Source organism: Colletotrichum godetiae, assembly GCF_030913485.1.
Source record: "Colletotrichum godetiae strain CBS 193.32 chromosome Unknown BDP55scaffold_111, whole genome shotgun sequence".
Lineage (NCBI taxonomy): Eukaryota > Fungi > Ascomycota > Sordariomycetes > Glomerellales > Glomerellaceae > Colletotrichum > Colletotrichum godetiae.
Window position 1 is genome coordinate 35,470 of NW_026851359.1, and position 11,854 is coordinate 47,323.

General features: G+C 51.6%; 5 protein-coding genes across 5 annotated transcripts; 3 read left to right on the plus strand and 2 right to left on the minus strand.

Moving 5' to 3' along the window:
* Positions 1-483: 483 nt before the first annotated feature.
* On the plus strand, positions 484-1,728 carry BDP55DRAFT_699293 (methyltransferase; the record flags this gene model as incomplete). Its single annotated transcript, XM_060577877.1, has 3 exons — positions 484-1,450; positions 1,509-1,632; positions 1,698-1,728. The coding sequence occupies 3 exons, from the start codon at positions 484-486 to the stop codon at positions 1,726-1,728; spliced, it is 1,122 nt and encodes a 373-aa protein (XP_060421720.1).
* Positions 1,729-3,440: 1,712 nt separating this feature from the next.
* On the minus strand, positions 3,441-4,145 carry BDP55DRAFT_687382 (uncharacterized protein). Its single transcript, XM_060576569.1, has 2 exons — positions 3,800-4,145; positions 3,441-3,697 (listed from the first exon to the last, which is right to left on the minus strand). The coding sequence occupies exons 1-2, from the start codon at positions 4,070-4,072 to the stop codon at positions 3,512-3,514; spliced, it is 459 nt and encodes a 152-aa protein (XP_060421721.1). The 5' UTR covers positions 4,073-4,145; the 3' UTR covers positions 3,441-3,511.
* On the plus strand, positions 4,126-6,816 carry BDP55DRAFT_687385 (carbamoyl-phosphate synthase subunit L). The gene is made up of 3 exons (XM_060576570.1): positions 4,126-6,452; positions 6,518-6,596; positions 6,652-6,816. The coding sequence occupies exons 1-3, from the start codon at positions 4,426-4,428 to the stop codon at positions 6,712-6,714; spliced, it is 2,169 nt and encodes a 722-aa protein (XP_060421722.1). The 5' UTR covers positions 4,126-4,425; the 3' UTR covers positions 6,715-6,816.
* Positions 6,817-6,870: 54 nt separating this feature from the next.
* On the minus strand, positions 6,871-8,126 carry BDP55DRAFT_568304 (aspartate aminotransferase; the record flags this gene model as incomplete). The annotated part of the gene is made up of 2 exons (XM_060570670.1): positions 6,871-7,581; positions 7,641-8,126. The coding sequence occupies 2 exons, from the start codon at positions 8,124-8,126 to the stop codon at positions 6,871-6,873; spliced, it is 1,197 nt and encodes a 398-aa protein (XP_060421723.1).
* A 1,563-nt stretch (positions 8,127-9,689) lies between these two features.
* BDP55DRAFT_568325 (uncharacterized protein) lies at positions 9,690-11,651 on the plus strand (the record flags this gene model as incomplete). Its single annotated transcript, XM_060570672.1, has 3 exons — positions 9,690-10,189; positions 10,239-10,885; positions 10,948-11,651. The coding sequence occupies 3 exons, from the start codon at positions 9,690-9,692 to the stop codon at positions 11,649-11,651; spliced, it is 1,851 nt and encodes a 616-aa protein (XP_060421724.1).
* Positions 11,652-11,854: the final 203 nt, after the last annotated feature.

Sequence of the window (11,854 nt, forward strand, 5' to 3'; positions counted from 1 at the left end):
GTCAACGGGCTCCCCTTGTCTTTGGTTCCTGATATTATTTCATTGACTATTCACCTCATCGGTTGTCAAGGGGGTGAATACAAAGACATCAGCCAACCCTCGACGGCAGAGCCACTTGATGTATCCGTACAGATACTCTGCGCGTAACCCACCTTCCTCGCGCTGATATCGGCCTGGGTATTTCATACATCATCTCTTGCGGTCCCTCCTATTCTTCTTTGGGCAAATCTTATTAGCCATCCCACGTGTGGCCATATTACACCCGAGGGGGCCGGGCCCACGATCGAGTCCCCATTTGGGAAATCTCGCGAGCAAAGACAACAACAACAGTGCAGCGAATCGCTCCATGAGAGTGACAGACGACAGGAGCTTCTTTGCAAACGTAAATACACGATAGAGAACGACATCGACGTCAGCTGGCGCAAGTAAAAAAAATTCTTGCATCAAATTTTCAACGGATTCATTCTTCCCCAGCTCGACAAAATGGGTGAGGACGTTGACACCGTTGGCGATCCCGGCATCGGCGATGGCGACGGACGTAGGGGCGAGGGTGCCGGTGCCACAAGAAACCGGACGGACCACAGGGACCGGAGGAGGCCGTCACGAACACACAATGCTCAAGATGCCGACGACGACGATGATGAGGACTGTTCCGATGCAGGGTCTGATTTCAGCTCCGTCTCTGTCGACGAGCTCCCGCCCATCCGCGCTTATGGTCACACATACCACGGTTCCGGTGTATTCCTAATGCCCAACGACGAATCCGAGCGCGCTCGTCTAGAAATTCAGCACCAGCTATTCAAGCTGTGCCTCGAAGGTGGTCTGACAGCGGCGAAGCTCCCCAAGGACAGGCCTCTCAACATTCTCGACATAGGTTCCGGCACTGGCAACTGGGCCGTTGAAATGGGCGAGCAGTACCCTCTGGCCAAAATCATGGGCGTTGACATTTCCGCCGCACTCTTGCCTACAACCGTGCCGGCCAATGTTGCTTTTGAAGTCGAAGACGCAACCCAGGACTGGGCTCGGGAGAAGGATAGCTTGGACTTTGTGCATATGCGAAACCTCGTCGGCGGGGGCGTCTCGGACTGGAAGGCACTTTTCAGACAAGCGTACGAACACCTCAAGCCTGGCGGACAGATTGAGTTCGCCGAAGTGAGGACGAGGTACTTTGACCTGATTGACAGCAGCGGGGATGAGCCCGCTGCTCCCACGGTTGAGGAAAAGGATCACGGCGGGATGACGGCATGTCGCGAGTTCGAGGTGCGGTTCTCGGAAATGGCCAAGATTGCAGGCGTCGACTTTGACCCAACACCAAAGATTCCTGCCATGTTTTCCGATGTTGGGTTCGAAAAGGTTGCGCGCTGGTCGGATCTGGTTCCCATACAGGCTGTGGGGCATGATGAGAAGATGGTCAGAAAAGGGGCACAATTTGCTCAGATGCTGGAATATGGTATGGTCATAGTCTGCACTTTTGACGAGTCCATCTCAATTGACTAACATTTCACCAGGCTTGGAGAACTACTCATTGGCTGTATTTGCCAAAGGGGGTTGGGATGAAAACGATACCCGGAGTCTCCTGAAGAGAGTCCACAAGGAGTCGCGCGATACTGCAAACGAAGCATATGGCAAAGTGTAGGTTCCTTCAAAGCAAGATTGTAGCCTCACCTGGAAACAACTGACTGATTCCCATCCAATAGATCATTTGTCACGGCAAGGAAGCCTTTGTGATGAAGCTTGACACATTCGATTCTCTCCATAGATACCCAGTCTACATGGGCAGGATCATACCAATAGAAATACATACCTACCTAATGAACTCACATCACTTGGACCCCTGGAGTATGACATGTCTTACCGCAGAAATGTGTGAACAATCCCACAGTTCTCTCAGCAACGATTCATTCACACATCGATGCCGGCATGAACTACCACACCCCGCGGGATTTGACTGACCCCGCGGTCGGTCGGTTATCTGCCGATGTGATCTCTTGATCGGCCACAGCGGACCCGAGTCAAAGACTCGGGCTTTCCTCGGTGCCAACCGGCGGTGGCTCATGTCGAGTCTAAATATGCACTCTAAACCTGTGCAACCCCCCCCCCAAATCTTCCGATCAGCCTCCATTTCGCCTTTATCCGTGTCGCCCCCCAAAACCTGGTCCTGACTGGATATGCACACACACGCGCGCGCTATGCTTAAAGGGATCGACTTGGCTCAAAACCAAATGTGCCGAGCTTCAAACCCGCTACAGAAACTCCCGAGAGGCCTTGATCCCTGAATGTTTCACTCTGCCTGCCGCTGCAGCTAGCCTACATGTACGCGCTGCAAGGTTGGTGGTCCAACATGCCTAGACCCCCTCAGTTCGCCCGATGCCCAGCGCTATTTTTCCTATTGTAACCTTGTCTTTTCTGCCCAGACATCTTGAGGGAAATGCTCTACTATGTGCAGTACGGTAAAGTAGTTGCTGATGTGGTATCGTCGAACGATGCGTTAACCAGCTGTTACGCTACTAATACAGACAGGAAAGTAGTATTCCGATGATCACACACCGTGTTACACAAACTTTCATCGCAGGTCTGATTGACAAGTCACATCTAAGCGTTGGATACCAGTCCCTCACATGGACGTTAGTGATTAGAATCCTACACTAAAAGAGGCTTAATGACTGGAAATATAAAGTATCGGCTCCGGTGTCGAATTGTGCCCTGCCTACTTCTACTAGGTAAGCGTAAGCCTCATGTCAGTCCATGAGTCTAAATAGAGTCTAAATAGAGTCTAAATGCTGATCACTGCCCATCCATTGGGCATCATTTTGGATGCTTCTTTTGGGCTCCCTATGTGATTCACAGCCTGTCGTACAGCATTTTGACTTACGTGGCATAGCAATAACCGCGTAGATGTCTCAAAGCAAGCACACGGCCATAGAGCCTTTGACGAGGGAGGCCTCTCAACGGTTCAATCCATAATACGCCCGCCTTTATATCTTGCATGAGGTCGTCAACTCGTTGATATGTGGCTCAGACATCAATTGTCAGATTTCTTGAATTTCCAGTTCATCCTACCTTACGCCGTTAAGCTGGGGAGCGGCATTCTCCTCTGTCAGCACGTAATCCCGCACTGCACCCTTCCAATCACTGATCCTGACGTCCTTGATTTTGACCACGATGACTCGTACTTCCTCACCCGCGACAAAGCATCCCCTGCCACCATCCTCAGCCTGGACACTTGGGTTGAAGCTCTGGCCTTCATCAAATGTGTTGTTTTCCAGATGTGCCTCGCGGTAGAACTTCTCCTCGTCCGAACCATTGTCAACCAATCTGGCGGTGCCATTGATTGTTGCACTAATACTAGAGACCGCCGCGGTGTTGAGATTCAATAGGAGGGACGCGAGGCTAGACCGGTGCTCGGGCCCGGGGCTGCCGCCGGAAGGTCGTCGGCCAGAAGTTGGCGGTCGGTGAGAAGACCCTAAATGAAGCCGTCAGCAAACCTTGTAGAGCCACTACCACAATATAACTATAACATACAATCGTGCACCAACAGAGAGACATTGGGGTTCGAAAGAAGGTTTTGTGTTTTTCTTGAGGCGGGGTTCGTGGTCATGACAATAACGGGGCCGGTTGAGTGGTTCGAGGACGGGAGGTAGGTGTAGTTCATGAGGGAGACGTTCGGCGTGTTATCGGTGCAAGTTGCGAGGTGAAGCTATCGAATCGACAGTCTCGTCAGCCATATGTCTACATTGCTGCTGTTGTAGAGAGCCGCCGCAAAGCTTGATCGAGGTGGGCAGAAGAGCTAAGAGCTTACGAATCGCGCATTCTCCAGGCATTGTACGACCTCTTGGGGAAGAGTTGCCGTAACTTGCTTGTTGGTCTCGCCGGCAGAGGCCTCATAGTTGAGGGGAACCTGTTGATCCATGTTGTTGAAGCTGTTCTTACGGATGTACGGGTGTTGGGTAACGTATCGTGAGCCTCTCTTTCGAATGAGCCTTGTCTGGATCGGCTGGGCTGGAGAGGAAAGATGGGCGTAAGGTCCCAGCCCATGCTGACTAATGCGGGGCAAAGCCAACGGACCTTCCATGTTATCGCGGAATGACGTCGAGGAACTCGTCTTCTAATCTTATCACCAGCTACCCTACCTTACTTACCTTACCTAAGGCAGTTTTGGAGAAGTCCAGCACGTCCCGCCTGAAATCCGGGGTCGCCTTTCAGCGGCTTGCAGCGCCCACGGCTATTATCGGCACCACTCATTCCAAGATGATCGAGCGCAACAAGCCGAAGCTCCTTTGAGACCTCGGGTTACCTGGGGCATTCGCATTGAGCCCTGCGCTTGCCTCCTCTGCAATCAACTTTGCTTTCTTCTCTTCCTCCCTATGTGCGTTTAATCGATATTCCAAGCTTACAATTCACGTCACAAAGCTTCAATCATCCAACATGCGTTCCATGAAAGCGAAGCACCGGCTCGTCCGACCCCTCCCTCGGCTCCTCTCCACTGCCGCAGGCCAGACGGTGCCGGCTTCTAGCCAAATCACTCCTATTACCTCTCTTCTTATTGCCAACCGCGGCGAGATCGCTCTCCGAATCCACAAGACCGCAGACAGGTTAGGGATCAAGACGACGACCATCTACACGGACCCCGACAGCAAGAGCCAGCACGCCGCGTGCTCCCCGCACTCCTTGAACCTGGGCGACGCAAGAGCGTACTTGGACGGCGAACGCATCATCTCCCTAGCTAAGAAACACGGCATACAAGCCCTACATCCCGGCTATGGCTTCTTGTCTGAGAACTCCCGATTTGCTGAGAGGTGCGAAAAGGAGGGCATTGTCTTCGTTGGACCTCCGGCGCAGGCAATGACCGATATGGGAGACAAGGCGCGAAGCAAGATCATCATGACGAATGCCGGCGTGCCTTGCGTTCCAGGATACCATGGTTCAGATCAAGGGGAGGCACAACTATTGGAACACGCGAAGAATATCAAATTCCCAGTGTTGCTAAAGAGCGTCAAAGGTGGTGGCGGCAAGGGCATGCGCATCGTCATGACCGAGGACGAGTTTACTGCCCAGCTTGGCAGTGCTCGTGCCGAGGCTCGCGCTTCCTTTGGCGAGGGTGGAGAGGTCATGTTGGTGGAGAAGTATATTGTGCGCCCTCGTCATGTTGAGGTGCAAGTCTTCGCGGATAAGCTGGGCAATTGCGTTGCCTTAGGCGAGCGTGATTGCAGTGTCCAGAGGCGACACCAAAAGATCCTTGAGGAGTCTCCAGCGCCTGACTTGATTGAGGAAACTCGTCTCGATCTTTGGGAGAAGGCCAGGAAAGCTGCTCTGGCTGTTAACTACGTTGGCGCTGGCACTGTTGAGTTCATTCTGGACAAGGACACCGGAGACTTTTACTTCATGGAGATGAACACCCGGTTACAAGTCGAGCATCCTGTCAGCGAGATGGTCACCGGCACCGACCTTGTCGAATGGCAATTCCGTGTTGCCGCTGGAGAGAAGCTACCTATGACGCAGGAAGAGATCGTGGAGAACATCAAGCAGCACGGTGCAGCCATTGAGGCTCGTATCTATGCCGAAAATCCGGAGAAGGGGTTCATGCCGGATTCCGGCAAGCTGATTCACCTCACCACGCCCAAGACGAACGAGGACATCCGCATCGACGCCGGCTTTATCCAGGGCGACACTGTCTCGGAAGCCTACGATGGCATGATTGCCAAGTTGATTGTTCGCGGCAAGGATAGAGAGACTGCTATCCGCAGGCTGGAACTGGCTCTCCGCGAGTACGAAGTTGTTGGTCTCAGCACCAACATCGAGTTTCTGAAACGTTTGTGCCGGTCTCCAGCATTCATCGAGGGCGATGTCGAGACGGGCTTTATCGATAAGTGGAGAGATGAACTCTTCAAGCCGCGGCTAATCCGAGACGAGGTCTTTGTCCAGGCTGCTCTCAGTTCATTGTCTCCCCAACTATCACACGCTGCTCCCCATGGAGGTAGCTTGGGCTTTGGTGAGGCCAGCACCCTCAGCGAGCGCAAGTTTGCCTTCAAGGTGCTCGACTTGTACAGCGAGCAGGAAGGAGAAGTTGTGGAAGTTAGCATCACACAAAAGTCCCATCAGCTCTTCGATGCGCGCGTAACAAGGAATGGAGAGCAGTCATCCCAGGTTTTCGAGAACCTCATCAGCAATTTCCAATCAAAGTCTTCGTCAACAAACGCACTCACAACGTTCTTCCCCAACGAAAGATTGGAGACGACAGTCGTGCAGAATACGCAGAATGAGCAGGATACCAAGATTGCCGTGTTCCAACATGGCATCAAGACCGAGCTTTCCCTTCTGCCGCCAAGCTGGTTTGAGAGGGCCCTCGGTTTGAAAGAGGTCACGGCGTCCGTCATGGCACCGATGCCTTGCAAGATTCTGAAGAACGAGGTGGAGGAAGGGCAAACGGTGGCCAAGGGAGCTCCGTTGGTCGTGTGAGTTCCACCCAACCCAAGACCGTTGTCACATGATGGTTTCAGTAGCTGACTTGAACACATAGTATCGAGTCTATGAAGATGGAGACAGTTATCCGGTCGCCCCAGAATGGCGTGGTAAAGAAGCTGGCGCACAAGGAAGGCGTGAGTAGTCCTATTATTTCACAGTTGCAGGCGCTTTCACTGACACCATCCTCAGGATATCTGCAAAGCCGGAACAGTCTTGGTACAATTTGAGGAAGAAGCTACGGAGGATTCATAAGCGGGCGGTGCTCGATTGGCATGTGAAAAGAATAATGGTTTGAGGTTTGTACAGCGACTAGGGTTAGATTAACGACTCGCTTTTATTGAAGAACTCACTCGTGTCACGTTCTTTATCGATCCAAGTATGTGTAGAGTGCCCCTCGTTTCAAGGCAATCAGCGGAAACTTTTCGCCAGGTAAACGCTCAGTCTCTCCAAGCCTTCTTTCAGCACTTCTGTGCGACACACATAACCAAAGCGCATTTGGCCCTTGAAATCAACGCCCTCGCCAAAACAAGTAGACCCAGGCATAATCAGAACTCCAGTCTTTTCCAGTACTGCAAGGCAGAACTCGTCATCTTGAACTGGTTTACCACCTACTTGGAAGCCAATCATTGCCGTTGTGCCAGCCGTGGGCTTGACCCAGGAGCAAATAGATTGGTGTCTCTTTACAAAGTCGTCAAGAATCTGGAGGTTCGTCCTTGCAAGCTCGATATTTCGGTGCATGAGATTTGGTCTGACCGCATCCGAGAGAGCATAGCCGGCCACTTGGTCGTCGAGCTGCGAGACGCTGATGGTCGTGTAGTTCCGCGCACTCTTGACGGCTTTGATGATCTCAGGATCTCTAGAAGCAATCCATCCCAGGCGGATACCGGCAAGAGAGAAAGCTTTCGACATGCTCGAAGTAGAAATGGTTCGTTCGTATCCTAGGGACAGGATTGACGGGGGCATGCTCTCTCCTGCAGGGAGGCTGTGGAAGAGCGGTCGATATACCTCGTCGGCCATGACGATGATGTTTCTCGACTTGGCAAATGCGACTATGTCTTCGAGAACGTGCTTGGGCGTGGTAACACCAGTCGGGTTATTAGGATTGTTGATGATGATCATCTAGTCGTTGGAGTCAGCCATGGGTACTACTCGTCTAGCGTGCTGCTACATGTCATTACCTTGGTATTCTCTCGTACCAGCTCTTGAAGCTCGCGGACGTCCGGGACATACCCATTTGCACTCTTCAATTTCCAGAGGCTCACTTCAGCGCCCAAGCTCTTGGGGACTTCGTACAGCTGTTGGTAGGTCGGGTGTACACAGATGACATGGTCATTCGCACCGACGAGCGTGTACAGAGTGAGGAAGTTGGCGACAATGGCTCCCTGCGTAATGATGACTTGGTCACTAGGAAGTGAGCCCGAGACGTCGTTTTCGTATAAGTTGGCGATCTGCTGGCGCGTCTTCTCTGATCCGTAAATCGCGCCGTAGGTCATTCGTCGAGTTGCGATGTCAAGGGGACCGGCGGCCGACTTGTCAATCGACAACTCTGTCAACTCCTTGATTGATACAGACTCGCAACATGTTTCGGCAATGTTGAGAGCACCTGGCGTTGTCTCCAGACGATCCATCCACTCTTCTACCTCGAAAGCTTTGATCTGGACCATGATTTCGATCGATGTTGTTTGTCGGGCGTAAACTGGATGTTGCAGCTTGTACAAGTGCACTAATTGACTGATTGGAGACGATGAGTTGGATTAAATACCAATATGCGTGCTTATGGTTCCTTTTATCTAAATTCCCTAATTGCAGTTCTTTACCTGACTTATCTTTGGCGTGAAGCGTCAAGCATGTCTTGACATATTATGCGCCCTTGAGACGGGGCGAGTCGATGGGTCGCGGTGAAGTGTCCCCACCTGTCGACGTCGACTGGGAAGGAAAGTCGAGACGAGAGCTAACGTTGTGAGGGCCTCGGTTCTAACTTCTCGCAACACATTCGTTTTTCCTTGACAACCGGTAGTACTAAGCACCTAAGACTTTCTACTGTCACGTCTAATACAATCTTAAGACAGATGCAATTCATTCATCAAACGAGCGACCAACTACTTTAATGAGTCTGGCTTTGTGCCGACGACGAGGCCAGGATCGGAGGGTAGGTAGAGTCGAAAGCTCGGCCCATTTAAGCCACTGCTGTGTTGGCCGCTGATGAGGACCTTGGAACGGCTTCCCAGGCCCTCCAACTGTCGATTTCCTTCATATCAAGAGTACTAGCACCCTTGATGTCTATGCGAATCGAGATTTTCGATCATCTTTCATCACCAAAGTGGTCTAGATCCATAGGCGAAATATAGTCAAGCCAGGAACATATACGAAAGTAGGCATTGGAAGACGGCTTCGAATGCTCGATGCTGGCCATCGATAGATCGCGAAACGAAAGGGAGGGTAATGGCCATAGAGGTTGCATTTGTGGTGTTTTGTAAGTTTTTCCTTACTCCGCAGATATTCATGCGGCATACCCAAGTAGGATATTGAGGTAATTATTTAGTGTTCGCAAGACACAAGTGACAGGTACCCAGGGTTCCGATGGTCCTCTCAAGGCCGAGCCAAGTGCGAATGCCATTGAAATTAGAGATGGGATGTAGAAAGCAACCATCCTAAGGCCTTAGACACTCTCTATGACTCTCAATTCTTGATGGCTGTCACCACGGGTCTCAACACGGCTGTCAGGGACATCTTAACCTGCAGCCTTATATGCCCTCTGCGCCGAGCCCCGTCGAGGGGCTTGACGTGGAGGACATGCCACATCGATCAATTAAGCCAATATCGGCAATCTTTTGGATCACGGCAAACCTTTTTCGAAGGCTTGGTACCTTGTGCGTTCCACATACGACAATAGCCTTCGCCAAGCTTGTCTTTCAAGGTTCATAAGCCTTAGGTATTCCTTAACGGGGGTTCTTCTGCCATCCCACTCGTTTGACAGCCCGCGGTCAGTAAGATAGACGTTCTGTTGTTTTCAATCCTCCCATCTCTAATATTCCTTATTCCTGAAGCAGATCATCGGCCACCGAGATGTCGACTTTACCCCCCGAAAAAGATGATATGTAAGTCCCAACATATATCCATACCTGGCCAAGCATCGAACTGACAGAACAAGTTCCAAGAGAGGCTTTGAAGTGGGCAACGCCGTCGAAATCAGTCACCATGACCATCCTCGCCGCAGTGAAAGCCAGATGGCTACTGGAGAGTCAGCCAGCACCGAAAGCCCAGCCCCATCTACCCCTTTTCTAACACGTTGGACTCACAGGCCAAGAAACCCCCTTGAAGGCATTCCCCGAGAGCAACTCAAGATCGATGCAAGACTCTTCGCCATTGGCCTCGGGCTGCAAAATGAGATCGCCTACTTCGAAAAGGGGGCGTTGGCAGCACAGAGCCCGAAAGCCTACGAAGACATACCGGAGCTCACTGAGGATGACCAAACCATTCTGAGAAACGAAATCGAGCATCGCTGGAGGCATCCCAAAGCCCTCTATTTCACCATTCTTATGAACTCGGTCAGCGCAGCAATCCAGGGTTGGGATCAAACGGGTTCCAACGGAGCGAACTTGTCTTTCCCGCAAGCCTTTGGCATCGCGGATAAAGGCGAGGCCTGCGTCACAGCTGGAACATGTGCAAGAAACTCCTGGATCATCGGTGCCATCAACAGCGCACCATACATGGCTATTTGTGTCATGTAAGTCCTCGATTAATTCTCAATGGAACCTCTCACTTACTATGCGTAGCGCCTGTTGGCTTTCCGATCCTGTCAACAACCGGTTGGGAAGAAGAGGTGCAATCTTTCTGGGCGCCATCTTCAGCATTCTAGGGCCCGTTGGCCAAGCACTTTGCCAGACGTGGCCACAGATCTTGGTCTGCAGAGTCCTTCTCGGCATAGGAATGGGACTCAAAGAAGTCACCGTGCCCGTATTCTCGGCCGAAAACTCACCACCTAATATACGTGGCGCTCTGGTGATGTCGTGGCAACTCTTCAGCGCTTTTGGTATTATGCTAGGCTTCCTGGCGAATCTCGCTGTGGTCGGGTTTGGGGACATCGCATGGAGACTCCAAGTTGGTTCTGCCATGATACCTGCGGTACCTTTACTCTTAGGAATCTACTTCACACCCGAATCGCCTCGATGGTTGTTGAAGAAGCGCAGGTTCATTCAAGCTTACGAGTCACTCTTGAGACTGCGTGGCAGTAATCTGCTCGCCGCTAGGGACCTTTACTTCGTCAACGCTCAGCTCGAGAAGGAACAAGAACTGATAGAGGCTGATGGGGTTAGGAAGAGCAGTTTTCTCGCCAGGTGTCTAGAACTGTTTACCATCCCCAGGATCCGTCGGGCGACCCAAGCATCGGGCATCGTTATGGCAGCTCAGCAGTTCTGTGGAGGTACATATGATCAAGTACACCCCGCAAGGTTCGAGGACATTCCGCTAACAGCCAGGCTGCAGTCAATCTCATGTCCTTTTACTCGTCGACGCTCTTTGAGGAAGCAGGCGCAAGTAATACCATTGCTCTCTTGGCCTCATGGGGATACGGCATGGCAATGTTCCTTTTCGCGATACCGGCCTTGTGGACCATCGATCGCTGGGGCCGCAGAGCGCTGTTGTTGGCCACCTTTCCAAACATGTGCTGGGCTATGTTAGCCGCAGGCATGGCCTTCTACATTCCGCAGAGCAGTCCCGCACACCTCGGTGTCATCTGCTTGTTCATCTATCTATTTGCCGCATTTTATGGTCCGGGAGAGGGACCAGTTGCGTTTGTCTACTCGGCTGAGGTCTTCCCGTTATCACATCGTGAGGTCGGCATGGCTTGGGCAGTCGCAACGAATAACTTCTGGGCCATCGTTGTGGCACAAACATCTCCGCCACTTCTCCAGGCAATCAAACCCCAAGGTGTTTTCACACTTTACTCTGCCTTTGGAGTAGTATGCTTGGTTCTCATATTTCTGTTCCTTCCAGAGACAAAGCAACGCTCTCTTGAAGAACTGGATGGCGTCTTCTCAATTTCTACCAGGCGACATGCGTCTTATCAACTGTTCGAGGCGTTTCCATGGTGGTTCAAGCACTACATCATGCGTCAGCAAGGCGAGCCTAAGCCTACTCTACATCGCTTCGAAGTAGAGGAAGACATTGAGTCGGGGCCAAAGTCCTGAACGCATGCTCAATGAAAGAGATTACATATAGACACGGATTGTGCAGGGATAACAGGGGCTGAGTTTTCACAGACGTACGTACTAACGGACAAGGGCAATAATTGATTTATGATGGTGGAAATTCAACGTTTCATAAAACGGAGTTTCACTAAAAACATCAAATTTTCGAAATTTCAAGATGTTGTCATTGCTTGGTAGACATC